Source organism: Serinus canaria, chromosome 1 (assembly GCF_022539315.1).
Source record: "Serinus canaria isolate serCan28SL12 chromosome 1, serCan2020, whole genome shotgun sequence".
Taxonomy (NCBI): Eukaryota; Metazoa; Chordata; class Aves; order Passeriformes; family Fringillidae; genus Serinus; species Serinus canaria.
In genome coordinates this window covers 114,518,977-114,546,259 of record NC_066313.1, presented here as the reverse complement: position 1 = coordinate 114,546,259, position 27,283 = coordinate 114,518,977, and the positions used below count along the sequence as shown (strand labels likewise).

The 27,283-nt window shown below is 57.6% G+C and overlaps 3 protein-coding genes across 5 annotated transcripts; 1 reads left to right on the top strand and 2 right to left on the bottom strand.

Annotated features, from left to right (window-relative positions):
• Positions 1-361: 361 nt before the first annotated feature.
• LOC127059914 (hemoglobin subunit epsilon-like) lies at positions 362-20,974 on the top strand. 2 transcript variants are annotated; one of them, XM_050978147.1, is made up of 3 exons: positions 362-529; positions 610-832; positions 20,783-20,974. In XM_050978147.1, exons 1-3 carry the CDS (start codon positions 438-440, stop codon positions 20,957-20,959), a joined length of 492 nt encoding a protein of 163 aa, XP_050834104.1. In that variant the 5' UTR covers positions 362-437; the 3' UTR covers positions 20,960-20,974. The 2 variants fall into 2 exon arrangements, with proteins under 2 accessions (XP_050834104.1, XP_050834070.1); XM_050978113.1 differs by lacking the exon at positions 20,783-20,974 and adding an exon at positions 1,996-2,150 and having other exon boundaries at positions 363-529.
• On the bottom strand, positions 14,942-20,352 carry LOC103824469 (olfactory receptor 51E2-like). Of its 2 annotated transcripts, XM_018924911.3 has the most exons (3): positions 19,703-20,352; positions 18,191-18,243; positions 14,942-17,616 (listed from the first exon to the last, which is right to left on the bottom strand). In XM_018924911.3, exon 3 carries the CDS (start codon positions 17,593-17,595, stop codon positions 16,636-16,638), a length of 960 nt encoding a protein of 319 aa, XP_018780456.1. In that variant the 5' UTR covers positions 17,596-17,616; positions 18,191-18,243; positions 19,703-20,352; the 3' UTR covers positions 14,942-16,635. The 2 variants fall into 2 exon arrangements, with proteins under 2 accessions (XP_018780456.1, XP_050833070.1); XM_050977113.1 differs by having other exon boundaries at positions 18,191-20,352.
• A 640-nt stretch (positions 20,975-21,614) lies between the features above and the next one.
• LOC103824470 (olfactory receptor 51G2-like) lies at positions 21,615-26,893 on the bottom strand. The gene is made up of 2 exons (XM_018924910.3): positions 26,813-26,893; positions 21,615-22,765 (listed from the first exon to the last, which is right to left on the bottom strand). The coding sequence occupies exon 2, from the start codon at positions 22,735-22,737 to the stop codon at positions 21,763-21,765; it is 975 nt and encodes a 324-aa protein (XP_018780455.3). The 5' UTR covers positions 22,738-22,765; positions 26,813-26,893; the 3' UTR covers positions 21,615-21,762.
• Positions 26,894-27,283: the final 390 nt, after the last annotated feature.

Sequence of the window (27,283 nt, the reverse complement as noted above, 5' to 3'; positions counted from 1 at the left end):
CTGGTGGCAAACCCCTCTGTGTGGCACTACCACGGGCTGCATATTGAGCATTCCCCCCTTCACTGATGCCAGGCAGAGCCCGGTGAGCCAAGAGCTGGGGCACGAGCTCAGAGCTCTCAGAAGCCAGCCCTGAGCCCCTGCCCACGGCCGGTGGGGATGGAGCATTGCTGGGGCTCCTGCAGCCCCTGCTGTGCATGGCCCATGCTGGAAGGGGAAGGAGCTGCCCCAAAGAGGGGATGGGCTGAAGCTCTGGAGCTCAGGATAACCAGAGGCCCCTTCTCGGGTGCCCCGCCCTGGCCACCCCCTCCTGCCCCCCGGGACCCCCGCCCGTGCCAGCCAATGGCCCCGCTGCAGGGGCCGGGCAGGGGCTGGCCCGGGGCATAAAACCCGGCCCAGGCTGCGGGCTCAGCACAGCTCAGTGTCCGCCTGCAGCCACCATGGTGCACTGGTCGGCCGAGGAGAAGCAGCTCATCACCAGCGTGTGGGCCAAGGTCAGCGTGGAGGAATGCGGCGCCGAGGCCCTGGCCAGGTGGGTGCAGCTCCAGAAGGGCCCTGCGCTGCAGGCAGCCCCTGAGAGCGGCAGCTCGACCTGCCTGTGTCTCTCCCCAGGCTGCTGATCGTCTACCCCTGGACCCAGAGGTTCTTCTCTGACTTCGGGAACCTGTCCAGCCCCACGGCCATCACCGGCAACCCCAAGGTGCGTGCCCATGGCAAGAAGGTGCTGACCTCCTTCGGGGAGGCCATCAAGAACCTGGACAACCTCAAGGGCACCTACTCCAAGCTGTCCGAGCTGCACTGCGACAAGCTGCACGTGGACCCCGAGAACTTCAGGGTGAGCTGTGTTTGCAGTCCCAGCCCTTCCCTGCCTGGGGGGGACAGCCAGACCTGCCTGCTGCTCTGTCCAGGGACATTTTCTGGGGCTGCTGGAGAGCCATCCCTGGGTAGTACCCAAGAGAGGTCATCGTTTGTTCGAGGGTCTTTGCAACAGTGTCTGTGACTTTGTCCCTCAGCAGTCCCATTTTTAGTGCCAGCACAGCACAAGGGAGGGGCAGGTACGGAGAGAACACCTGGAGGAGCCTGGTGTTACCTGCAGGAGAGATGGTTCCCTGGAGGAGATCTGGCTGTGGAACAGCCCCAGGGCAAGGTGCAGCCTGGGCTGGAGGACTCAGAGCAGAGGGAAGCTCAGCAGAGCGTTTCAGGAAATCCAAGTTCCCACAGCAAGACAGGCAGAACCAAGGAGCAGGGTCCTGCCTTGCCCAGCACAGGGCCTGGCACACTCCCTCCTCCTCCTCCTCCTCCTCCTCCTCCTCCTCCAACACTTTTAATTTAAAAAGGATCATTCTCTTTATTTATGTCTAAAGACAAAAAAGAAAAAAAAAATAGTGTTTTTCAGGGTGGGTTTCAGGCCAAATCGAAATGCTTCAGCATTCTGAAAATGGGGAACTAGTTCAAGGTTCTTTCTTTCTGGTCTTGTTTTATTTTATTTTTAAGAATGAAAGAAATACTGTTTTCCCAAAACCCAGAGCTGTCTGTGGAAAGACCGAGGATTCTGCTGTGGCAGGGAGCAGGGAGTGAGCCGTGCCCCTAACCAGGGCTGAGGAGGAAGAGGAGGAGGAGTGTGCGGGGTGTGGGAGCCCTTCCAGGAGGGCAGCTCTGCCTCAGGGAGAAGTCAGGAGAGGAAAACTGGGCTGCAGGAGGGGTCTGGGGGGGACAGGGACTGGGGAGGGGGAAAATCTGCTCAGAAACACCAGGGAGACACAAAGGAGAAGCTGCTGGTGGTGAGGGGGTTCCAGTGCCAGCAGAGCCTTGGTGACAGCAGGTCTGGCAGCTCAGCCTGGACAGCCTGAGCTGCTGGCTCTGTTCCAGCTGTCCAGGGGCTGGGGCTGAGCAGGGGCTGAGCAGGGGCTGGGGCTGAGCAGGGACTGGGGCTGAGCAGGGGCTCTGGCTGGCCAGCAGCTCCCAGCAGCACTGACCCACCTGTCCCTCTCTCCTCAGCTCCTTGGGGACATCCTCATCGTCGTCCTGGCGTCCCACTTGGGCAGGGATTTCACCCCTGTGTGCCAGAGTGCCTGGCAGAAGCTCGTGGGTGTGGTGGCCCACGCTCTGGCCCACAAGTACCACTGACCATCCTGGGGAGAGCAGGAGCCCCGGGCCAGCTCCAGCCCCACAGGGAGCCCCTGACCCTGATGAACCCTCCAAGGAACCCTCCAAGGAACCCTCCAATAAACCCATCCGTCAGCTCCCGTGCAGTGTCCGTGTGTCCGTGCTGGGCAGGGAGGGGCTGGGCTGGTCTGGGAGCTCAGGGTCACCCACCAGTGATCCCCGGGCTGGGGGCTGGGACAGCCCAGGATCCCTGAGCCTTGCGAGGCTGGAACAGCCCAGGATCCCCAAATCCTGAGGGGCTGGGGCAGCCCGGGGCTCCCCAGCTCTGCAGGGCTCAGGGGATACTGCAGAGGGACTGGGGACAAGGACAGAGGGACAGGAGCCAGGGAATGGCTCCCAGTGCCAGAGGGCAGGGCTTGGTGGGATCTAGGGAATGAGGAATTGTTCCCTGGCAGGGTGGGCAGGCCCTGGCCCAGGGTGCCCAGAGCAGCTGGGGCTGCCCCTGGATCCCTGGCAGTGCCCAAGGCCAGGCTGGACACTGGGGCTGGAGCAGCCTGGCACAGTGGGAGGTGTCCCTGCCATGGCAGGGCTGGCACTGGGTGGGCTGTGGGGTCCTTCCAACCCAAACCACTCTGGGGATTTTCGTGGTGGGCTCCAGGAGGAGAGGTGCCATCTTCCACAACTGTGATTTCTTTCATTTAACACTTTCCCAATGCCTTTTCCTACCCATTTTGCCAAAGACCAATCCTCCTCTCCTGAATTCTGCTCAGTCACTACTCTCTGCTGTTGTTGGGGACATTCCCTTCCTTTCTCTCCCAGGCAGTGCCATGTGCAGCTCATTGATCACAGTTTTGTGATGCTGTGGGAGCACAATCCATCAACCTGCTGGGCTGAACTTCCCACCATTCCTGAGCTGCATTCAGAGGGACTCAGGAGTTTTCCATCTTTTCTAAATCAGACCTGAAGCAAATCTGTGCTGACTGCAACTCCCAGCATCTTTTAGGCAACTCTTTTTCAAATGTTAGTCAGGAGCAGGTGAACCAGGGGACTATCAGATGTAATTATTTTTATCTTGGCCTTTTCCCCACACTTATCAAAATTGCTGGCGCAGAAAAAGTCCCTAGTTCACTTCTTAGCACAAGCCAGAAATACTCTTTAAGCAGCTCTGTGCTGCCCCTGCCAGGGTTATTTTTCATGTATTTATAGGCAGGATTTTACACCTCTCAGGGGAATTCTGTCAGGAGTGGCAGTGTCAGGAGCATTTCAGGAGCCCGAGCTGGTGGGGTTGGACTGCAGTCACAACAGCAGCTGCCCTGGGATGTGTGTGCTGTGTTTGACACTGCTGCAAGGAGGGGACTGCCACTGTACTGCTCTGGTGTTTAAAAGATGCCTCATGGCTTTTGGGAGGTAAATAAAGATGTTGTTTTCCACAGGAACTGGGTGGAAATTCCCAACTTGCCCAAAGAATCTCTGCTCCTGCAGGGCCTGTTTCAGCTTTTGATACTGTGTCATGCCTCAGGGATATTTGGACAGAAAATCCCTTTGCCTGTGGCACACGGGGATCCTTGCAGATTTCCCAGGATGGCCTCAATGCACATGGCCCAGGCAGCAGGTGAGGCTGCAGGGAGGGGACCTGCCCTGCTTGCAGGCTGGGAACAGGATCCCAACCTTTTCCTCCCTCACTGCCACAATCTGGTGTCATGGCAACTGCTGCAGAGCTGCAAAGGCCCTCAGAAATAGCATGTGGATGTGAAAAGATTTTTGATCCCTTGGTGACTTTGGAGGAAGGAAGGTTGGAAGCCGCAGAGGGACTTGTCAGAGCTGATTTGCCTCATCTTTCCTTTGTTCCACCCCCGTGCCTCCTCCCCCCTCTGTCAGTGCCCCTCTAGCCCAAATTCTCTGCAGCAGAGACCCAGACACGTGCAGGAATCACATTTCTGAGCTGCTGCTGCTGAGTTTCTCTTTCCTGCCCCTGAGTCTCCCCTGACTTGGGGTGAGGCGCAGGAGTCTCACAGCGACCCCAGAGACCAGACCCTGCTGCTCTCTGGCTTTGTTGGCAGTGTTTTTATGGCATCTCCCTCTGATGCTTCAGCTTTGGCTTTTCTATTTTTCACACTCTGTGCTGCTTTGGTGTGTGTGTCTGAGCTCCATATTATGGGATGGAGAGCTCTGTGCCCAGAGCAGGGAGACAAAACAATTCCTGCTCCAGCTGGGCACCAAGGACAAATGATCCCAATCTCAGCCAGGAGCACAAACCCCGTGGGCTGGAGAGAGAAAAACAAGCAGGGTGGGAGTGCCTGGGCTAAAGCTGGGCTGGGACAATGAACTGCAAGGTGGGAATGGAGCAGAGCTGATCCCAGGGAGAGACCCCGTGCCCGGCCGGGCATTTTGGGGCCATTTTGGGTCATCTTGGGTGCAGCCCTGGCTGGGCTCTGGTGCTGCCCAGGGTGGAGCCAAGGTGGATCCAGGTGGATCCTTGGAATCAATCCCTGCTTTATTCCTTAGCTCTGCCCAGCCTCTGCTCTGGGTCGGCCTCACAGGGCATCACCTGCTCCTCTCTGTGCCCAGGTCAGCTGAGGGCTGCCGTGCACACAGGGCACCCCTCTCCTCCTCCTTCTCCTCAGGCCTGCCCCAGCCCTCTCTCCACACAGTTCTGCATGGGAAAACCTGACTCTTGTCAAGCTCTTGCCAAAACCTGACTCTTGCCAAGCAGGTGGAGAAGGGAGCGTGAGGCGTTTGCAGTGACCCCAGTGCCAGAGCCACGGCAGTCCCAGCTGTGACAGATCCGCAGCTGGCCAGCTGTGGCTGGAGGTGGAGCCCCAGCCCCTCTGGCCTCACTGGCAGCCTGGCTGGGAGGGCTGGAGCTGCGCAGGGGCAGGAGCTGCCCAGCCCTGGGAGGATCACTGCTCCCAGCAGAGCAGCCCCCGGGCTGGGGGCTCAGCCCGTGCCTGTGTCCCACAGGGACAGGGCAGGAGAGCTGAGGAGTGCCCCTGCCTGGGTCTGTGGGCAGCAGTGCAGCTGGGCAGCAGTGCAGCTGGGCAGCAGTGCAGCTGGGCAGCCCGTGGGTGCAGGATGGGGCCTGTCCCAGGTCTCACCCGTTTTTACCCAGACCAGAGCAGTGGGTGATGCACAGAATGAATAAATCACCTGCTTGGTTTTGGGGGGTGCTGCAGAGGATGAGGATGCTGTGCAGGCACACTCAGATTCAAATTCTTAAATCTGTATTTTCGTGCTGAAGGCCATTAGAGCACGCTGGAAAGCTGTCTGCTAATTTAACTTATCAAGCTAATTAGTGAGGTGCTGGAGTGAGGAGCAGAGGCACAGATGTCTGGAGCTTGTCTGGGACGTGGGGCAGTTGAAAACACACCAGTTCCATTTCTCATGGCACGCTGATGAGTTCAGCCCTCAACTAAACAATGCCAAGTTCCCTGACTACACAGACAGAGTCAGTGTGAATTCCTTGAATGCTGGGGGCTGGAAAAGTTAAACTTCTCCCACACCAGCCCCTAAAAAGAGCAGTGGGCAGGTCAGGAGCTCCTTAGTGTCAGCCTGAGGGGCATTTTATAGCTTGCTTTCATTTTTCCTTACAAGCCCAAAGGCATGTTCTGCACTGGAGGCTTGAGCCCTTTCACACCTCTGCTGTGCTGGGATTTGTGTTCCAGAGCCCAGCATCCCCCAGGGCTCTGGGGCTGGCTTGGGAGCCCTGGAATGGCAGCTCTGTCCAGGGAGAGCGCTGGGTTTGGGCACGTGCTGCCTCATTTCCTCACAGCTGTGGCTGCAGCATCGGCATTCCTGACAAAAATCAGAGATGCTGTGTGTTTTCCTAATACGTATGGACTGAAATGCCTGGCACTGGGAGCAGCTGGGGTCACAGCAGTGGCAGCAGCAGCTGGGATGGCAAATGGACTGGAAATGGAGGGAAACAAAAAGCCCTGGATGTGCCAAAGACCTGTGAGAGTGAGGGGCGGCCTCGGGGGCAGTGTGGGTGACAGGTAAATTCTGCTATTGCCGCTGTCCCTGCAGCAGCCCCACAGTGCCGGGTGCTGCACAGACACAGGCAGGACACAAGGGCAGCCTTGCCCCTCTCCTTCCCCTGAAGGGTGTGAGGGCAGGCAGCAAAGGGGGCAGCTGGAGGAGCAGGGAACTCATGGAGTGCCGTGGGCTGGGAGGGACCTGAGAGCTCCTCCTGTTCAGCCCCAGCCATGGGCAGGGCGTGTTCTGGACTCTGGCAGAGCGGCTCCAGCTGGAGGGGCCCCCACGCCATGGATGTCCCAAATCCCACCACCAGATGCTTCTAAAGAATCCCCGTGCAGGGGGAATGGGGGACACCGGGGCTGCTGCAGGGGGAATGGGGGACACCGGGGCTGCTGCAGGACTGGGTTTGCTCTGCTCTGTCCCAGGGAGCGCATGGAGAGAACTTGCAGAGCTTGCACAGGACACAGGGCAGGCTCTGGGCTGGTAACAGCTGCCCTCTGTGTTTTTAGAGGGCTGTGAGAACCTCAGTTCCACACGGAGCATTCCATCAGCTGCACCAAGCCCAGTGCAGCCCCAGCCCCCCAGAGCCCCGGCACTGGTGGCACCTGGCTGGGACAGGCAGCACTGGGATCACCAGTCCCACACAGGCTCACAGAAGGGAGCTGGCAGACCCCTCCTGCCCTCTCACCACCCTCCTGGGGTGGTGGTGGGTGTGTGTAACACATCTGCTGATGTGGGAAACCCCATGAGTTTCTCAAACCTGGGGCTCAACCCCAAGACCCTCGGAAGGGTCTCAGGCTGTTCCTCGTTCTCCTAGTGCAGCCTCTTGGGTCAAGCTGCAGATCCCAGAGCAGATCCCAGAGCAGATCCCACAGCAGATCCCACAGCAGATCCCACAGCAGATCCCACAGCAGATCCTGCTCATCCTGCATTCCCCAAAAAAAGCAGTCAGGACACACAGCAGAGCTTTGTGCCCCTGAGATGATGGTGGTCTGGAGTTGTGACTTGGCTGAGACAGCAAATTTTCCCTTTGTGCTCAGCTCCTGGCCAGGAGAACACAACCCCTGAAAGTCAGAGCTGGAGGAGCTGGAGGAGCCTGTTGCTGAGGGATGGTGAGGGATGAGGGACTCCTGGCTGGGGGATGAGGAATTCCTGGGTGTGCTGGGGCTCAGGGGCTGCTCACTCCACTGGCAGAGCAATCCTGAGCTGACTGTGCTGCTCCAGGGAGCAGCAGGGCTGGAGAGCCCTGGAGAGCCCTGATCCTGGCTGGAGGGAGGGAAAGCAGGGTGCCTCCCACACAAACCCACCTCTGGGATGGGAGCTGTCAGCCCCCTGCTCCTGGCAGCCCCCTGCTCCTTGCTCTGGCCTGCCAGGCCCAGAGGAGGATGCTGTGCACGCAGGACCTGGCTCAGGCATCACCTGAGATCTGAGTGTGGGGTCAGTGCTTTATGGAGGAGATTCCTGGATCCCTTCCGTGTGGGTGCTGCAGAGCACATCTTCTCTGCTGGCAGGGAGCCTCATCCTCACTTCAGATCTATTTTTGTCACTATTATTATTATTATTATTATTATTATTATTTTAAATAATTTGCACCTCTATTTTTCCTTCTTTCTGTGAAGAAGCCCCATGATGATCTTTTCCTTCCCCAAAAATACCCCTGGCAGCAGAGCCTGGGGAAGTGCCTTTGTGCCAGGCAGTTTGTGCCTCTCAGAGCTGAGCACAGCTGAGAGCCCAGGCAGGGCAGCCAGGCTTTGCCAAGCACCCAGCAGCTTGTGGGTGCCAAAAAGAGCTCTGGGAACACCTGCCAGCCCAGGGGTGGCAGATTTTGGGCTCAGCTGTACAAACTGGAGTTTTCCAGCACGAGTGAAGTCAGCAATAACCACACCACCCTCTCCTGGAGGGGAGAGCTCTGGCAGCTCCCTGTGCTGCCCAGGAGTGACTTCTGCCTGCTGGGAGGAGATGTCACACCAGGTACCCCCTGGGCAGGCTGGGCAAGGGGCAAGGATTGTCCTTGCTGGCCTGGTGCAGGTCCCTGCTCTGAGGGAAGCAGTCCCAGGTGCTTGTCAGGCCCGCAGATCACACCATGGCACAGCTGGCACAGCTGGCACCGCCACGGGCAGTGTGTGCCACCCCTGCTCTGCCCTGGCTGGGTGAATGGTGTGCACAGCTCTCCCCAGCCAGGGAAAAGGGTCTGAGGGCAGCCAGCACTGGTGACAGGGCCACCCTCCTCCCTGTGACACCGATCCTCACTGCCCCCACAGCAGCACTGCCAGGGGGAGTGTTCACCCTGAGCTGGCAGCTGAAAAGCAGCCCAGGAAAGCCCGGATCACTTTGCCTTAAATGCAAATATTGAAATGGATATTTCTATATCCAAACTCAAACAGGAGCTGCCTGAGCCTCTTCCCTCCAGGCTGCCAGGGAATGCCTTTGCATCCCCCTCCACAAGGTCCCCCGGGAATCCCAGGCTCATTCCCTGCTGCTGCTTCTTCTTCTTTTTCTTTATTTTTTGGCTGATCTGTGGTGCCAGAGGGGATGATGCAAACAGCTCCTGAGTGAACCCCAGTGTCCAGCTGGAGCTGCTGTGGGGCTGCCTTGGGCTGGCACCAGGAGCTGATCAGGACAGGGAATGATGTCAAAGCAGGGTGGGAAGGTGCTGCTGGTTTATTTAAGGGAGTCCAGGCAGGAGGAAACGTTCCTGGCAGAGCCAGTGTGGGGCAGGAAGGAGAGCTGTGAGTGCACCTCCCTATGGAGCTTTGAAATGCCACCACACAGTGCAGGAACGCTCTGCATGAGATGAAATCTGCTGCAGGAAGGTCCTTCAGAACTACTCAGCCTTACAGTGAAAATAATTAGTCAGGAGAGGATTTTATTTTAAATTGTGAAAGGATTTTAGCAGTGAGGAGTTTAACCCCTGCGAGGGGTGAACTCTGCATTCCCAGGGGTGCAGAAGTCAGGTTGAATGCTTTTATGCCAAGTTTCATCCCACCATTGATGGAACCTCCTGGGCAGTGGTGACAGAGGAGAGAATCAAGTGATTTCTGCACGAATGGATCTCAAACTCCAGCCAGGGAGGGAGGCTCCTCCCTGAGCACTCACAGTGCCACCCCTTGTTGAGTTCACCCACAGCTGCAGGAAACTGAGCACAGTTTGAGGCATGTACAGAATCAGAAAGGTGGGAAAAGCCTTTGGGGTGATCGAGTCAGAACCCATCTGGGTCAGGTACTGGAAGAGGATGAGCACCCTGTCCCAGAGCTGCTCACACAATAGGGCTCAGAGTGGGGCAGGAGGAGGTGCAGGTGGGGCAGGAGGAGGTGCAGGGGGCAGGAGGAGGTGCAGGTGGGGCAGGAGGGTTGCAGAGGGGCAGGAGGAGGTGCAGGGGGGCAGGAGGAGGTGCAGAGGGGCAGGAGGGTTGCAGAGGGGCAGGAGGAGGTGCAGAGGGGCAGGAGGAGGTGCAGAGGGGCAGGAGGAGGTGCAGAGGGGGCAGGAGGGTTGCAGAGGGGCAGGAGGAGGTGCAGGTGGGCAGGAGGAGGTGCAGAGGGGCAGGAGGGTTGCAGAGGGGCAGGAGGAGGTGCAGAGGGGGAGGAGGAGGTGCATGCTCAGAGACATGACTCCTGCTTGGCTGCTGCCTGTGCTGGGGTTTTCCTGTCCTGTGGGAAATAAAAGAGCCTGGAGCACTCTGGACCTGGCCTGGCCAGGGGCAGACTGCTGGGACAGGGTCTGGAAGCTGAGATCTCCCCCACAGCCTGTGGGCCCTGCTGGCAGTGGCCAGGGGTCCCTGTGAAATGAGGCAGCTCCCCCTGGATGTGTCCTGTCCCTCCTGGTGGGTTCTCCTGGAGCACCCTGGATTCCTCCTGGATGCATGGAGCAGCAGGACTGCCTGAGATGCACACTTGCTGCTGTCCAGTGTTTAAAGGTGACCAGCCCAGGAGGCCAGGGGAGAGCTGGTCTGAAGTGAACCCTCCTGAGGGGTGCTTAGTGGGGAGAGGGATCCCCGTCACCAGCCCTGAGCTTGTGGGTGCCAAAAAGAGCTCTGGGAACACCTGCCAGCCCAGGGGTGGCAGATTTTGGGCTCAGCTGTACAAACTGGAGTTTTCCAGCACGAGTGAAGTCAGCAATAACCACACCACCCTCTCCTGGAGGGGAGAGCTCTGGCAGCTCCCTGTGCTGCCCAGGAGTGACTTCTGCCTGCTGGGAGGAGATGTCACACCATGTACCCTGGGCAGGCTGGATGTTTGACAGCACTGTGCTGCTCTCAGTGTAAACTGAGCTGCCAAGAGCTCATCTTGGTCAAGAGACAATGGATTTCAGGCCAACAGGGCCCGTGTCAGAGCATTTGTCAGCCCCCTGGCCCCCTGGCCCACGCCGCAGTGGTGCCAAAGGACAGACACTCACTCTCAGCTCACTCCCCCTCATCCCAGCAGGAAGGATCCCTTCAGGAGCCCTGCAGAGCACACCAGGCTGGTGTCCCCAGCCTGACTGGAGCTTTGGAACCTTCCTGCACCTCATGGAGACCTGCAGGCAGCAGAGGGATGGGCAGTGTCCCAGAACAGGGCCAGGCTTTGCAGTGCCGTCCCTGCAGGTGTCCCCTGGAGGGGGCACTGGGTGCTCTGGGCCATGGGGCACAGCTGGCACTGCCTGGGCTGGCAGGGCTTTGCCAGCCCCAGGGATTTGGGGGTTCTGGTCTAGTGGACCTCCCCCAGGGTCTGATGCAGCCAGGCTGGGCTCTGGTCCCGCTGCATCCCCACAGATGTCACCCTTGTCACCCTGTGACCATCCCAGCCCATCCCAGCACCGCCACCAGTCCCAGCTGGAGCTGGGCTGTGCTGGGACCCTCGCAGGTGCTTTGGGCTGGGGGCCACCTGCACTCTGGGGACATTCCCCATTTTTTCCCACGTGGATTTAAACACCCCAGGAATCTCAAGTCCTGACAATTTCCTTCTTCACCTCCTCCCAGGCAGCTGCCTCTGTTGGTGGTGCTCTACCTAGAGGTTCTCTCATCTGTGGGGACCACAGGGCCAGGGGACACAGCTCCCAGGACAAGGCAGTGTGGGCAGCAGTGGGGCTGCCCCGTGGCCCCAGAGCCCTTCCTGCAGGCAGGACTGCTGCCCCAGCCCTGAGCACTCACCTGCCCCTCCAGGGGACTCTGCTCGGCAGAGACATGAGGTGTTTTTCTGCCTGGCACATCAATCCCAGCAGGGAGCTCTGCATCTCCCCCTACTTCAGGCTAATTAGAGACAGAAGCCAGAGGAGGTGGCAGGTTTTAACCCACTCAGTGCTGATAACCTCGCAAACAGGGCTGAGTTTTGCTGTTCTGTACCTGGCTTCTTACAATGTTTTGATTTGGAAGAGATCTCAGAGCCATCACAGAGTTATAGAAGGGCTTGTGCTGGAAGGAACCTGATGGATCATTGAGTTCCAACCACCTGCCATGGGCAGGGACACCTTCCACTAGACCAGAATCCCAAATCCCTGGGGCTGGCAGAGCCCTCCCAGCCCAGGCAGTGCCAGCTGTGCCCCATGGCCACCTGTGCCCAGCCCAGAGCACTCAGTGCCACCTCCAGGGGACACCTGCAGGGATGGGCACTGCAGAGCTCCCTGGGCAGCCCCTGCCAAGGCCTGAGCCCCCTTTCCATGGGCAAATTCCTGCTGCTGGCCAAGCTGAGCCTGCCCTGGCCCAGCCTGAGGCCGTTCCCTCTGCTCCTGTCCCTGTGCCCTGGGAGCAGAGCCTGATCCCCACCCTACCCCTCCCCAGCTCCATTGCCCTTCTCCTGGCAGTTCAAGGTTAAATTTGTGTTTAATTGCTGGGTTTGCAATTAAGACTGCAGTAGTATGTACTAATGATCCTTTCCAAACAACAGCAATCTACCCCTGCTCGGCTGCTTTTCATCCCCAGCTCTAATCCAGGCTGGGCCAGGGCAGGCTCAGCTTGGCCAGCAGCAGGAATTTGCCCATGGAAAGGGGGCTCAGGCCTTGGCAGGGGCTGCCCAGGGAGCTCTGCAGTGCCCATCCTGCAGGTGTCCTAAAACCGTGGGCAGGGTGCTCAGGGACATTCTGCAGTGGGGAACCAGCAGGGCTGGGTTAATGGTCAGAGCTGGTGCTCTTAGAGGGCTTTTCCTACCTCAATAAACCTTAAAAACTGGGAGGGGAGGGGCACGGCGATGGAGGAGGGGGAGGGCGTGAGGGGAGGGCGACGGGGGAGGGGGGGGAGGGGAGGGAGGGGGCAGTGGAGGGGAGGGTCGAGGGGAGGGGAGGCGGAGGGGATGGGGAGGGGGAGGGCAAGAGGCGGAGGGAGGGGAGGGGAGGGGAGGGCGAGGGGAGGGGAGGGTGAGGGGGAGCGGGGGGAGGGGAGGGGGAGCGGGAGGGGAGGGGACGGGAGGGGAGGGGAGGGGACAGGGAGGGAGGTGACGGGAGGGGAGGGCGAGGGAAGAGAGGAGAGGGACGAGGAGAGGAAGAGGACGAGGAGAGCGCGAGGAAGAGGCGAGGATCCAAGTAGAGGAGAGGAGAGGAGGAGGGAGAGTTATCCGTGCCAGAGGTCATAGGAGAGGAGAGGAGGAGGAGAGGAGAGGAGAGGCAGAGGAGCAGGACATGAGGCGCCCGAGGAGCGGGGAGGAGGGACGATGGATGAGGCAGAGTGATGGAGGAGAGGAGGAGGATGAGGAGACGGATGCTAGGGAGGACTTGAGGAAGAGGTGAGAGCGACTGAGCCGAGAAAGGCGAGGAGAGGCCGAGAGAGGAGAGAGGAGAGGGAGAGGAGAGGAGAGGAGACGCGGAGGAGGACGTCTTGTTGAGAGCGTGAGGGAGACGGACCTGAGGCAGAGGAGGAAGGTGATGAGGAGACGTGAGGCGAGTGGAGAGGGAGAGGAGAGGAGAGGATGGAGGAGAGGGAAAGGAGGAGTTGGGTAGAGGCAGAGAGAATGGATGCGATTGAGGAGAGGAGAGGTAGGATGAGGAGAGGAGCGGCCGAGAGTGAGGAGAGGAGAGGCTAGAGAGGAGAGTGAGAGGAGGAGGAGACGATGACTGAGGAGGACGGAGATGAAGGAGAGGAGATGGAGAGGGAATGGAGAGGCGAGACCGCGATGGAGGATGTATGAGGCGAGGATGAGGAGGGAGGAGAGGAGAGGAGAGGAGGGAGGAGAGGATGCGCAGAGGACAGGGCATGAGTGAGAGAGAGGAGAGCAGAGTGAGACGCGAGGAGACAGTGCGAGGAAGGAGTGGACGAGGAGAGGAGATGGAGAGGAGAGGAGTAGACTGGCCAGAGGAGGATGCGAGAAGAGAGGAGCGGAGCCAGGTAGAGGACAGGAGAGGCAGAGAGAGAGGGAGAGGAGAGCAGAGGAGGAGAGCGAGCAGAGCAGAGCAGAGAGTGAGGCAGGAGAGGAGCGGAGAGCGAGGCGAGGCGAGGAGAGGAGAGGAGAGGAGAGGAGAGGAGAGGAGAGGAGAGGAGAGGAGAGGAGAGGAGAGGAGAGGAGAGGAGAGGAGAGGATGCCAGGAGATCTTTTCGGAGATCTCCAACTGCTCCAGCCCTGTGTGTGTCCTTGTTGCCTCTATTGCCACCTCCAGGCTCCTGTGACTCCCAATCCTCTTACCAGCTCTCCCATCCTCCTTTTCCCTCCCTCTCCCCCTCCAGCCATCCCTCGCCTGGTCCCAGCCCTTCCCTTTCCAGCCAGGTGAACCCAGCCCTGGCTCTGGCCCCGCTCACGCAGGAGATGAGGGCTGGGTGTCCCCACGGAGTGGCTGAGGTTTTCCTTCAGCTGCAGGAGAGGTGACCTGTAGCTCTGGGCATTCCAGGAGGAAGGTGGCTGTTGTGTTCTTTGGCAAAGACAAGTTCCAGCATGTTCTGTTCCCCAGCAAAGCAACACTCCACGACTGAACTTTGGAAAACAAGATGTGAGTGAGTTTTCTCTGCACCCAGGAGAAATCAATCCATCATGCCTTCCTGCTCCGAGCCTCTATTAACTCTCTGAGAAATAAATGACTAGAAAATACAATACAGCATTCCGGGGTAGTTCATTCATTTTTCTTTATTAATTTTTTTCTCAGCACAAGAGGAAATAAAGGAACATATGGGGAATGAGCAAGAGCCATTTCTCAGTGCCATGGCCACCTGAAAAGGGTTTAGACCCATAATGCCTCTGAAAAATTCATTCACATTTCCCAAATCACATTAGGCAGGTACAGATTGTTTTCATTTTTATGATTTTTTTTTTACCCTTCTAAGCTCTATTAAACCAGAATATGCCAAAAATGACAGGGGACAGAATTGCCTTGAACTCCCAGATGAGAACCATTTGTAACTCACCTAAATGAACGAATTTATTTTGAAATAAATTGGGGTTGGATTTAGCAGAAAAGGTTATGCCAAGACTGAAGCTGTACCAGCACAGACTACAAAAATGAGGCTTGTTTTACTCTCAGCATTGGCTGGAACTGGGAGGAAACTGCACCAAACACTGCAACACTGGGGGCCCTGGCAGAGCCTTTGGGGACATCTCCCTTCTAAAGATGGACAAGGGCCCTGAGCTTGGGGAGCTGGCCTCTGTCCTGGAGAGCCAGTCCATGGGGAACAGCTGAGGGAGCTGGGAAGGGGCTGGAGAATTCCTGAGGGAGCTGGGAAGGGGCTGGAGAATTCCTGAGGGAGCTGGGAGGGGCTGGGACCGTGGAGCGAGGGGCTGGGAGAATTCTGAGGGACGTTGGGAGGGGCGGAGAATCTGAGGAGCGGGAAGGGGCTGGAGAATCCTGAGGGACTGGGAGGGAAGGGCTGGGGAGAATTCCTGGGGGGGGGCAGGGGCTGAGCTGGAGCAAAGGAGGCTCAGGGGGCCCGTGTGGCTCTGCACAAGTCCCTGCCAGGAGGGGGACCAGCGGGGGGGTCGGGCTCTGCTCCCAGGGCACAGGGACAGGAGCAGAGGGAACGGCCTCAGGCTGGGCCAGGGCAGGCTCAGCTTGGCCAGCAGCAGGAATTTGCCCATGGAAAGGGGGCTCAGGCCTTGGCAGGGGCTGCCCAGGGAGCTCTGCAGTGCCCATCCCTGCAGGTGTCCCCTGGAGGTGGCACTGAGTGTTCTGGGCTGGGCACAGGGTGGCCATGGGGCACAACTGGCACTGCCTGGGCTGGGAGGGCTCTGCCAGCCCCAGGGATTTGGGATTCTGGGATGCTAATGGAGACCCTGGGGTTTGAGAGCCCCTGGGCCTCCTGATGGAGTGCAGGTCAGACCAGGGCTGCTGCAGCTCCCCCAGAAAGGTCTGGGCAGGGCCCTGTGCCCACCCTCGGGGGCCAAAGGGAGCTCAGCCCCTGCAGCTCCTCCCTGGGGGATCTCTGTCTGCTCCAGTGGGAACATCCCTGATTTCTCCTCGAGTGTGAAACCACAGGTCATGATCATGAGAGAGCACGGAGAGGGTTCTATCAGTCCACCCACACCTCTCCAAGTGCCAGAGGATGGTGCCAGACTCTGTTCTGCTGGTGTCACTCTGCTAGTGACAGGACATTTTAGGAATTCCCAGTGTGGAACACCTTTGGCCGGGCAACGAGATCTCCTTCAGCTTGGAATCAGCACTGACATTTATAACTTGCTTTTTTTTTCCCTGGAGATGATTTCATTCCACTGAATACAATTACTAATTTAAATTATTTTTACAATTGCAACCAGTAACTCTGAATCTGAAGTTTTTCCACAGCATCTGCTCTGAGGAGGTTGAGGGGTCTTGACAGAGCACCCAGCAGGTCAGAACAAGACCACGGAGGAGGATGCTCTTTCTCTGAAATGCATTTCTGCATCTGTAATGTCACTTTGGACTGGTGTCCTGCAATTATTTTACTCAAAGAATGATGCTACGTGCAAATTTTTCTGGCAAAACTTCTGGAATGTGACTGTGCCCCATGTGAAAACAAAGAATTAAGTAAATAATCCCAAACCATCCGGCATTTTCTCTGCTCTGCCACGGTTAGAGGTGAGAAGGGAACCAAGAGGAGCAATGTTGGGACAACTGTGTAAGTTTGCTGAGTCACTTTTCCCTTCTTGTGGATCCTGCCAGGTTGGGCTTGGATTTAGATCATTGCAGCCATTTCTCTCTGAGTTTGGTGAGGGTGGGACTGGGTTTAGATAAATTCAGCCATTTCTCTCTGAGTTTGGGGGATAGTGGGATTGGGTTTAGATCATTGCAGCCATTTCTCTGAGTTTGGGGATATTGGGATTGGGTTTAGATCATTGCAGCCATTTCTCTGAGTTTGGGGATATTGGGATTGGGTTTAGATCATTGCAGCCATTTCTCTGAGTGTGGTGAGAGTGGGATTGATTTAGATCATTGCAGCCATTTCTCTGAGTGTGGGGATATTGGGATTGGATTTAGATCATTGCAGCCATTTCTCTGAGTTTGGGGATATTGGGATTGGGTTTAGATCATTGCAGCCATTTCTCTGAGTGTGGTGAGGGCAGACACTCTCGGGAGGAGTTTACAAGCCTGGTGGCAGCACCTCAGAGTACATGGAGAGGGCGGCCTGGCACCAAAGGCTCTGATGTGAAAGGAGGTGAGCCAGGGTGAGGACACGGGGCAGCGGCCGGGCTCTGGTCACCGGGGAGCTCTGTCAGTGACGTGGATCAAGCTCAGGATCCTCCTCTGGATCTGCTTGGTCCTCACCCCGTAGATGATGGGGTTGAGCACGGCGGGCACCAGGATGTAGATGTTGCCCATGACGATGTGGACCAGCGGGGCCAGGTCCTTGCCGAACCTGTGCACCACGGAGAGCCCGATCAGGGGCACGTAGAAGGCCAGCACCACGCAGATGTGGGCGATGCAGGTGCTGAACACCTTGAGCCGCTCCCTCCAGGCCGCCAGGCGCAGGACGGCCCTGAGGATGAGCAGGTAGGAGAGGCAGATGAGCACGGCGTCCAGCCCCATGACCAGCAGGATGGCGGCCAGCCCGTACACCACGCTGGGCGCGGTGTCGGCGCAGGCCAGGTTCATCACGTCCTGGTGCAGGCAGAAGGAGTGGGACAGCAGGCGGCGGCCGCAGAAGGGCAGCGGCAGGAGCAGCAGGGGCAGCGGCAGGAAGAAGAGCACGCCCCGGGCCAGGGCCAGCAGCCCGACGGCGGCCGTGGCGCGGCCGCTGGGCACGGCGGCGTGGCGCAGCGGGTGGCAGATGGCCACGTAGCGGTCGGCGGCCATGGCCAGCAGCACGGTGGACTCGGCGGCCGAGAGCGCGTGGATGAGGAACATCTGCGTGAGGCAGGCGCCGAAGCCGATCTCGCGGCTGCCCAGCCAGTAGAGGCAGAGGGTGCGCGGCACGGTGGCCGAGGCCAGCGCCAGGTCGATGGCGGCCAGCATGCAGAGCAGGAAGCCCATGGGCGCGTGCAGGCCGCGCTCGGCGCGCACGGCCAGCAGCACGGCGCCGTTGGCCAGCACGGCCAGCGCGTAGGCCGAGCAGAGCGCCGCGGCCAGCCAGGAGTGCGCTCCCTCCAGCCCCGGCAGGACGGCCAGCAGGAAGGACGGGCTGAGCCCAGAGCTGTTGGAGAAGGGCATGGCCCCCATGCCATGCCCGGGCGCTTCCTGCTGCCAGGGAAACACAAAGGGGACTTTTTAGGAGCCCTTTCCCATGGCTCGGCATCCCACGGGCCGCTCTGGGGATCCTCAGAGCTGCCACGCTGATGCACAGAGCTCCTCTCCGGCTTTCTACCCCGTTATGGCTCTGTGCAACAACATACGCAGTGACAAAATGCTGACATTTGAATTCAGGAATTGCCTGGATTCTCTAAAAGGCAGAACACCGTAAAATCAACCTTTTGAAATATAAACCCATCAGCTGAACTTGTTTGCTTTTCTTTTTAAAGGACAAAATTGAAAACTATAACAAAAAAACCCGGCAGATTTTTAGCGCTTTCTGTAATACTTCAGTGCTGCTTGATTTTTTCCATATGTGCTGTGGTGGCCTGTCAGAAATGTGCTCAGCGAGGCTGGAGCTGGCAGTGCTGCCTCCCACCACCCAGCCCTCCCCAGAACAGCTCACAGGCACAGGAAATCATGGGTCTTTCAAATGTTTTTGCGCATACAAATTGGATTTTCATCCTATGAAAAACATGTATGGAAAAAACAGAATATTTGAAAAAAAAAAAATCAGATTATTTACCTTACTCTGTGTTTTTAGGTTTTCCAGGAGTGCTGTGCTCCAAGGATAATGGCCTGAAGATACAGAAAAGGCTTTGCTTTAGGCTCCTTTCTATTTTCAGGCACCAAGCCAGTACCTGTGCTGGAGTAAACCCACCATCCTCCTGCCCTGGAGGGGCAGCACAAGGTCAGGCTCAGCCTGAGCTTTCTGGTTATGCCTTTGTGCCCAATCTGTGCAAATCAACGATGCCAAGTGGCTTTATGGCAAGCTCTGCAGGTTATTAATGGAGTTATTTTATAAGCAATGTTGGGTTGTGAAACATGGGTTTTTATTGCACATCTGGTGCTGAAGGCCTAAAATAGCATCAGGCTTCATTCTCCTGATGTGGGGCTTTTCCATCTCGGATGTATGACAAGCAGGACTCACATTGTAGCTTTTTATGCCCGATTTACACACAGTGTGGGAGGGCTGCTGCTGTCACTGTGCCCAAAATCTATTCCAGGGAGGAGGTTGTCAGCCAAGCACTTGAATTAAGACACAAACAGAATGAACAAGGAGCCTCAGTAATCACCAGCAGGTACTGAGGCACCTCAGCTGCCAGCCCTGATGGAATTACCTGAGTCCCACTGGAAAATTCTGCCCTCCTGATCCTTTCCCTGAGGGAGTGGGGCTGTGAGACAGGCACTGAAACAACCCCTGATGCTTCAGCTCGTCTCTAATTCTCTGGCACTGATAAATGCAGTCAGGTTTCCATGAGTGGCTCAGGATTTGGGATTGCTGGTGGGCAGAGCGGGTGCTGTGAGGATTTCTGGATTTCTGCAGAGGTGGAGACTGAATCCATGTCTTTGAAACACCCATAAATGCAGGTTCATTTTCCTGGGGGGCCCAAGCAGCACCCCCAGCAGCAACACACAGGATCACTGAGGCTGGAAATCCAGGATCACTGAGTCCAGTCTGGGACCAATCCCCGCCTCATTAAAGAGCCATGGAATGGTTTGGGTTGGGAGGAACCCTAAAGTTGGTCCTATTCCTTCCCCTGCCATGGCAGGGACACCTCCCACTGTGCCAGGCTGCGCCAGCCCCAGTGTCCAACCTGGCTTTGGGCACTGCCAGGGATCCAGGGATGGAATTCCATCCCAGCCCCTGCCCACCCTGCCAGGGAACAATTCCTCATTGCCAAGGTCCCACCCAGCCCTGCCCTCTGGCACTGGGAGCCATTCCCTGGCTCCTGTCCCTCTGTCCTTGTCCCCAGTCCCTCTGCAGCTCTCCTGGAGCCCCTTCAGGCCCTGCCAGGGGCTCTGAGCTCTCCCTGGAGCCTTCTCCTCTGCAGGTGAGCACCCCCAGCTCTCCCATCTTTCCTCTCCTTTCTCCTTCTCTGCTCTCTCCCCTCTTTCCCTTCCCCTTCCTCTCTCCTCCAACCTTTATCTCTCCCTCTTTCATTGCCCCTCCACCCTGCTCTCCAGCTGTGCTGACAGATGTGCTGATAAATGCCCCACACTTTGCCCTCCAACTCCCCCACAAAGATTTTCTTACTGTGGCAGAGGCTCCTCAGGGTTTTTGTTTCAGAGCCATTCTGGAGAACAGCAGCAGCCAGGAAACACAGACATCCAGGGATCAACTCTGGAAGTTTTCAGAATGGGAGCAGACTCAGAATCTTCTCAGAATTCTCAATTCCAGAGTCCCATGTGAGGATGCTGCCAGCCAGGCCTCTCCACAGCAACGCTCTCTTCTCCTGGCTGTTGTTCTCTTCTGTAAATTTCTCCTGCAAGCTCCAGTTTAGGTCAGAGGTATTTGAGCAGAGCTCTCCCCTTCCCCGGGGCCGGTGGGAGCTGCTCCCCAGGCTGAGCTCCTGGGGCTGCTGGTGTCTCACCCTGGGAAGGGGCCCTGGGACACAGCGAGATGATGAGCACAGCACAGAGCAGGCAGTGGCCTGGGAATCCTCCCCTCAGCAATCCTCCCTGCCCTCTTTCTGCTTTTTTATGGAGCTGTTTCCGCATTATTTTTTTCTCTCAGTTTTTTCTCTCCAGCACATGTGGAGCAGAACAGAAAGTCTGATCTGGGCTGGAGAAGTGCTCAGTGCCAGGCAAAACCAGGACAGTTCAGGGCTGGGATCCTGGTGCCTTTGCAGCTTCATCCCTCCCAGGCAAACACTGCCTGTTGCTGCTTCTTCTCCACCATGCTCAGGACTGGCCAAAACAGGGTGTGAGATAACAGAACTACAGCTCTGCCATTTGGAGGAGAGAAATATTTACAGCTGGACGTGGCTCTCGGTGCCTGGTGTGAGTGACAAGGGGGGGGATCAGTCACAGGTCTGGGAGGGCTTTTCCAGCCCCAGTGGTTCTGTGATTCTGGGACACTTTACTCTGTCTGTGGGAGCCAGGAGAACCATGAAACCTTTCTGCCTGCCTGGCTCACACCCAGCCTCCAGCAGAGCAAGGAGGTGCTGGACATGCTGCCGTCTCCCACCTGTGGGTGTCCCTGGGCATCTGCTCCCATGCTGAGGGGCACAGCCAGCACCAGCAGAGCTCAGAGGGAAGGCAGCACCATGTGGGCCCGAGTGTCAGGATGTTTACCATTCCTACAATGTTTTTGAACTCCCCTCTTTTCTTGCAGGAGAGCTTCCAGCCCCAGCAGAGCCCCAAGCCCATCCAGAGGCACACCTGGCTCATCCAGTCCTGCTCATCTGCAGCACACCCTGAAGATTTCACACAACCCCAACCTAATTTTTCTGCATCATATAGACAGAAAAGAAAGGCTTCCTCAAATCTTATGGCCTTCCACAAGGTATAGCTGGATTTTATTGCAGATGCTGCACATACATGACACTCAATGCAGAACAATGAATGGGACATTAATTAGCTGGTCAGACTCAAAGGCTTCCAAAAGGGATGCACAAGCAGCTGTGTTCTCCCTGGGGATGGGCACGGCACTCTGAACACATGGGTGGTGGCTGAGCATCTTTTTCAGAGGGGCTGAGAGGGCTCTGGGCCCCCAGCAAGGCCTAATGAGAAATGCTCTGTGCAGGAAGGGAGGAAAGCACCGTGCCAGGACACAACATGAACGCTCACAGCTCTGGGTTGGGGGACAGCACCCCAGTGGATCTGCAGCTCTTTCCTCTGACCTGCATGGATGGAGCACCAAGAGAGCAGTCCAAGCTCTGCCTGGGAAACCAGGCCAAGAGCTCTGACCAAGGAACCAGCCCCAGAGGTCCGACAGAGAGCCCAGTGCCAGGGGTCTGACAGACAGACAGACAGCCCATCCCAGAGCTCTGACAGCCAGCCAGACAGCCCAGTGCCAGGGGTCTGACAGACAGACAAACAGCCCAGTGCCAGGGGTCTGACAGACAGACAGCCCAGTGCCAGAGCTCTGACAGACAGACAGACAGCCCATCCCAGAGCTCTGACAGCCAGCCAGACAGCCCAGTGCCAGGGGTCTGACAGACAGACAGACAAACAGCCCAGTGCCAGGGGTCTAACAGACAGACAGACAGCCCAGTGCCAGGGGTCTGACAGACAGACAGACAGACAGACATCCCAGAGCTCTGACAGACAGCCCAGTCCATCAGCACCTTCTGGCAGAAGCTCTGGAGGAAGCTACCAGTGAGAGCCCCGCTTCCTGCAGAGGGCCCTGCGCAGAGCCTGGCGGATGTGGGTGGATTTGATGCTGTAGATGACGGGGTTGAGGGCAGGGGGGATGATGAGGTAGGTGTAGGCCACCAAGGTGTTCACGAGGGGAGGGACGTTCCTCCCGAAGCGGTGGATCATGGACAGCCCGATCATGGGGATGAAGAACACCAGCACAGCGCAGATGTGGGACACGCAGGTGTTCAGAGCCTTCAGACACTCCTCCCTGGTGGTGAGGCTGAGCACGGTTCTGATGATGAGGATGTAGGACAGCACGATGAAGACGAAGTCCGTGCCCACCGTGGACAGCAGAATGATCATGCCGTAGAAGACGTTGACCTTGATGTCGGCGCAGGCCAGGTTCATGATGTCGGGGTGGAAGCAGAAGGAGTGGGACAGCTCCGTCCTGCCGCAGTAGGTCAGCCTCTTGAGCAGGAAGGGGATGGGCAGCAGCGAGAGCACGCCCCTGAGCACGATGGCCAGGCCTATCTTCAGCACGGTGCCGCGGGTGAGGATGGCCGGGTGCCGCAGCGGGTGCGAGATGGCCACGAAGCGGTCGAAGGCCATGGCCAGCAGCACGGAGGACTCGATGAAGGACAGGATGTGGATGAAGTACATCTGCGCCAGGCAGGCGTCGAAGCCGATGCGGCGCACGCCGAACCAGAAGAGGCCCAGGGTGGTGGGCAGGGTGCACAGGGCCAGCCCCAGGTCCGTGATGGCCAGCATGCACAGGAAGTAGTACATGGGCTCGTGCAGGCTCGGGGTCCTCCTGATGATGAACAGGATCACGCAGTTCCCCAAGAGAGCAGAGAGGTAGAGGGCACAGAAGGGGATGGAGATCCAGGGGTGAAGGGCTTCCAGGCCCGGGATGCCCATCATGAGGAAAGCTGAAGGCTGATGGAAGGAGCCATTGAATTCCCACGGGGTGTGTGAGTCATGCTCCATCCCAGCTCAGCTCTCACATGGCCTAGACCTAGAACAGACCAACAACACAAACCCCACACAGCTGGACTCTGCTCACATCCCTCCACTGCCCAACAGCCTCTGCAGGGATCCCTGAGCTGCTGGGAGCAGTGCCTCACACAGCTACGCTCCTGTCCACCCACTACACCCCAAACTGAAGGAAAAGGATGGACAGTCTCTGCTGATAAAGAGGGGGAAAAAAGAAATACTTGAAATGCTCCCGAATGAAAAGAAAAACATTCCACTATTTCAGAGTCATCCCCAAATTCCAGGGTTTGAGATGCTCTGTGGAGTGAGCAAACGCCTTTTCCATGCTCATCCCAACCATGACCAAGCTGCTAAGCCAAGGCTGTTTTTTTATGCCAACTGGAGATCAAAAGGTGTGAAAATTGTGAAAGTTTAACCCTGACACTTCTTATTTAGGAAATCAACACTGGAAACAAATGCAGAATCTGTTGGCACTGGCAGTGGCCCAGGCTGCCCAGAGACACTGTGGCTGCCCCATTCCTGCAGTGTTCCATGCCAGCCTGGAGCAGCCTGGGCCAGTGGAAGGTCCCTGCCCGCGGCAGGGATGGAACAAGATGGTCCTTAAGACCCCTCCCTGTCCAAACCAGTCTGGGATTCCACGATTTCCAACAGAACAGAGAACCAGCCACCCAGGCCCTCCTGCTCTCAGCTCAGAAGGTGGCTCCCAGGGCAAGGTGGATTTTCAGAGGTACTCACACCCAGGCCCTGCTCTTTTCACAGCCTTCCTGCCAGGTGGAGGGAAATAAATGAGCAAAATCCCAGATGGACACAGGGATTTTGTGAGGGCTCTGTGAGGGGCCTGGGACGCCTGTTGAGAACAGGCAAGCCCAAGGCAAAGCCCAAGGCAAAGCCCAAGGTGTTCCAGGTTCAGAGCCCTGGGAGCTCCCTGGGGAAGTGTCTGGGGATGAGCTGGAGGGGAGGGATGTGGGGGTGTTTTACACAGGGATCCAGAGCAGGGGGAGGAGGCCTTGGCAGAGATCTGGCAGTGCTCCAGCTCAGCGGGATGTCAGTGGGACAGGTGGGTGGAGAACACCTGGAATGGGAGATCCAGGGAAGAGGCATGTTCAGCCCTGAGAAGAGAAGGTTTGTTTGAAGGGATCCTCCTCCAAGGGGCATCAGGGAGGCTGGACTGGGATCTTCAGAGCAGAGCGTGGGAGAAGGATGGGAGGCAGCAGGTGGAAGTGAAACGAGGGAGGTTTACACTGGATGAAATGAGAAATATTTCCCCATCAAGCACTGGAGCAGGTTGCCCAGAGGCTGCACATCTCCATGCACAGAAGTTTTCAGGACCCAGCTGGCCCTGCATGAGGCAGATGTTGGGCCAGAGATCTTCAGAATTCTCTCCAACATGAATGATCCAATGAACCTCCAAGCCCTGGCACATCCTGCATGTCCTGTGACAGTGCTGCAGAGGCTGGCAGGGTCCCTGAGCCCCTCAGTGGCACAGTGACCCGCTGGGTGGGCGGGGGAAAGCAGCAAATGTGCAAGATCAGCTAATTAAAGCAAAAAAATTTGTGACTTCAGTCTTCCTGCACCTTCCACAGGACCCAAGAGTGTGCCTGGATTATGAGCCAGAGGGTTTGCTGTAACACAGCTCAGCTTTGATTACAGACAGTTCTTCCATGACGTATTTATTAGGGTCCTAATATGATTTTCTTCATTAGATTCCCAGCTTGAGAGTCTAATGTGACAATAAATCCTGAAGCTTAGCAAGGACAGACATCTTCCTGCTCCGGGGCAAAAGCAGCACATAACGGATGGGACCTGGGGAAAACCCCAATCCTTTGGTTTTCTCCAGGCAGGGCAAAGCCACGTGTTGGCATCAGAACCACCCTGCCCTGCAGTGCCAGGGGCTGAAGGACAATCTCAGCCCTTCCTCAGCAGAGCCTGGGCAGCACGGGGGGGCTTGGGGCAGCTGCTGCATCCCCTGATGCTCCACAGAGCCTGGTGGTACCACAGCAAAGTGCCCACGGGCACCTCTGGTCCTCACTGCTGGCTCAGAGCTCCCCAAAGGCAAGAGCTGCCCCTTCCTGCCAATGCAACAGCACCTGGAGGGTGGGCAGGCCCTGGCACAGGGTGCCCAGAGCAGCTGGGGCTGCCCCTGGATCCCTGGCAGTGCCCAAGGCCAGGCTGGACACTGGGGCTGGAGCAGCCTGGCACAGTGGGAGGTGTCCCTGCCATGGCAGGGCTGGCACCGGGGGGCTCTGAGGTCCCTTTCTACCCAGACCATTCCATGATCCTGCGACCCAAGCACTGAATTAACTCTGCTGACTCCTGCAACTGGGGCCTGGGTTAAAAACCTAAAAAATCTGAGTGTGTGCAGGCCTGTGTCCCCCAGTGCAGCTTCTGGCAGGCTTCCAGAACTCTCAAAGACAGAGATTCAACAGTTCCTCAGGAATATGGAGGTGGAAAAAGAGACTGTTGGAGCCCCAAGGGAAGAGGGGACTGGTGAGAGCTCCCTGGGTCTGTAGGAGATGCTTCACTTATAAGAAAACCTTCCCCCAAACCTGACTTTGTCCAACACCAGCAACTCCCACCACTCCCACTCAGAACTTCAAGATTTATTCACTCTGCTCCCCCCTGAGCTGCTGTGGTTTGTTTTGTGCCCCAACACGTTACAGATTCCACTCCCAGATGGTTTTACCCCTCCATGTCCCATGTGTGTGTCTGTAAAGGATTTGTATAAATGTACACACATAAAATGTGTGAAATACATAAACAACCAGGCAGGCTTGTTCCTGTTTGTGTGCATTTCTGGTGTGTAGGTAACACACAGCTCAGTTCACAGCAGGCACGTGTCTGTCACAGAACCACAGAGCCACAAACCAGGCTGGACAAGCTCTCCTGGCTGGCTCTCATGGGATGGCCATTGCACCTCTCCTGTGCAGCCAAGCCCTGGGGAGGCAGCCAGCCTCCCATTCCTGGAGGATTCCAAGGTAAGGCTTGGTGGCAGCCCTGGCAGGTGGCTGCTGAGCCACCACCAGGGACAGGGTGTCTCCTGCCCAGTGCTGAGGTGCTCCTGCTCCCCAGGAGCAGCCCAGCCTGCCTGGGAGGAGAGGCCAGGCACCAGGGCAGGAGGGCACGGTGTTCCTTCTCATGCCTTTAAAGACACCTCCTGATTTTTGCCTGTCTCTGACCTTGATCTCTCCAGTAACTCAAAATGCTGGTGTTTTATCCAGTGAGGGCAGGGGCAGGGCCCTGGGAGCTGGGGCTGGCTGGGGCTCTGACCTCTGCTTCTTCCCAAAGAGGAGACCTTGCTGTTCTCTCAGCAGCATCCCTGCCTGCCCAGGCAGCCAAGTGAGGGCTCAGCCAAGGGAGCAGGATCAGTGCTGGACTTTTGGAAAACCAAAACCAACAGATCAGCAGGGGGACCCTGGGGATGCAGCTCCAGAGAGCCCCATTGCCTGGTGACACTGGAGGCCAGGACAGGGACCATGGCCAGGGCCATTCCCACGGCTGAGACAGCCCCCAGGAGTGGGAGAGCCGCTGGATCTGCCACCAGGCCAGAGCCCATGGACACCACCATGGCTCCACAGGAGATGGCAACAGCCCTTCCCTCCACACATCCCACCCACGGCCACCACAGGGCCACGGGGACCACCCGAGTGGCACTGGGGCCATGGGACCACCGATGCCACTGTGCCACCAAAGGGCTCAGGGAGCAGCCCCGGGGCCATGGGGAGCACCCAAGGGCCCCTGGGGACACGGGGACCAGCTGTGTCACTGTTCCCACCCAAGGGGCTCAGGGGGCAGCCCTGGGGCCATGGGGACAACCCAAGGGGCACTGGGGCCATGGGGACCATACCTGTCACTGTCCCACCCCAGAGGGTTCAGGGGCACAGCTCCCACCTGTGTCACTGTCCCACCAGAGGGTTCAGGGGCACAGCTCCCACCCGTGTCACTGTCCCACCAGAGGGTTCAGGGGCACAGCTCCCACCCGTGTCATTGTCCCACCCCAGTGGCTCAGGGGCACAGCTCCCACCCGTGTCACTGTCCCACCCCAGGGGCTCAGGGAGGTTCCTGCACTTACCGAGGTGCCGGGGGTTCTCGGGCCAGCTCAGGCTCAGCAGTGTCGAGGAGCAGAGGGAGATCTCATGTCCATGCCCATGCCCATGTCTGTGCCCCTGCCCGTGCCCGTGTCTCTGTCCCTGTCCCTGTCCCTGGCCGTGTCCCTGTCCCCAGGGCAGCCCTTTTAACGCCGACCCTGCCCACTCCCCCGAGCCTGAGCCCCGCTCCCGTGCGCAAACAGCGGGAGGAGTGTGTGCAGTAAATGAGCATTTCCATTTGTGCTGCTCTCCCAGCAGGCAGGATTCTCTCCTGATAGTTTATTGGTGACATGTTTATGGCTCCCTGTGATTTATGGCTGGCACTGCTGCAGCCACAGTGCTGGCAATGCACATAATTTTTATTGGGAGGGTAAATCTGTAGTGGAAGTTATAAATTTTGCAAGAGGAGTGCTCGCAGCATCGCTCCAAGGGAATGACAGAGGGGAAGTTCTGGC

Excerpts from the sequence above, each read along its gene's own strand:
- LOC103824470 (XM_018924910.3), bottom strand. The coding sequence starts at position 22,737 with ATGGAGCATGACTCACACACCCCGTGGGAATTCAATGGCTCCTTCCAT.
- LOC103824469 (XM_050977113.1), bottom strand. The coding sequence starts at position 17,595 with ATGGGGGCCATGCCCTTCTCCAACAGCTCTGGGCTCAGCCCGTCCTTC.
- LOC127059914 (XM_050978147.1), top strand. The coding sequence starts at position 438 with ATGGTGCACTGGTCGGCCGAGGAGAAGCAGCTCATCACCAGCGTGTGG. Across the intron at positions 530-609 it reads GGCGCCGAGGCCCTGGCCAG|GCTGCTGATCGTCTACCCCT; the intron begins GTGGGTGCAGCT and ends GTCTCTCCCCAG. Across the intron at positions 833-20,782 it reads TGGACCCCGAGAACTTCAGG|GAGAGCTTCCAGCCCCAGCA; the intron begins GTGAGCTGTGTT and ends CTTTTCTTGCAG.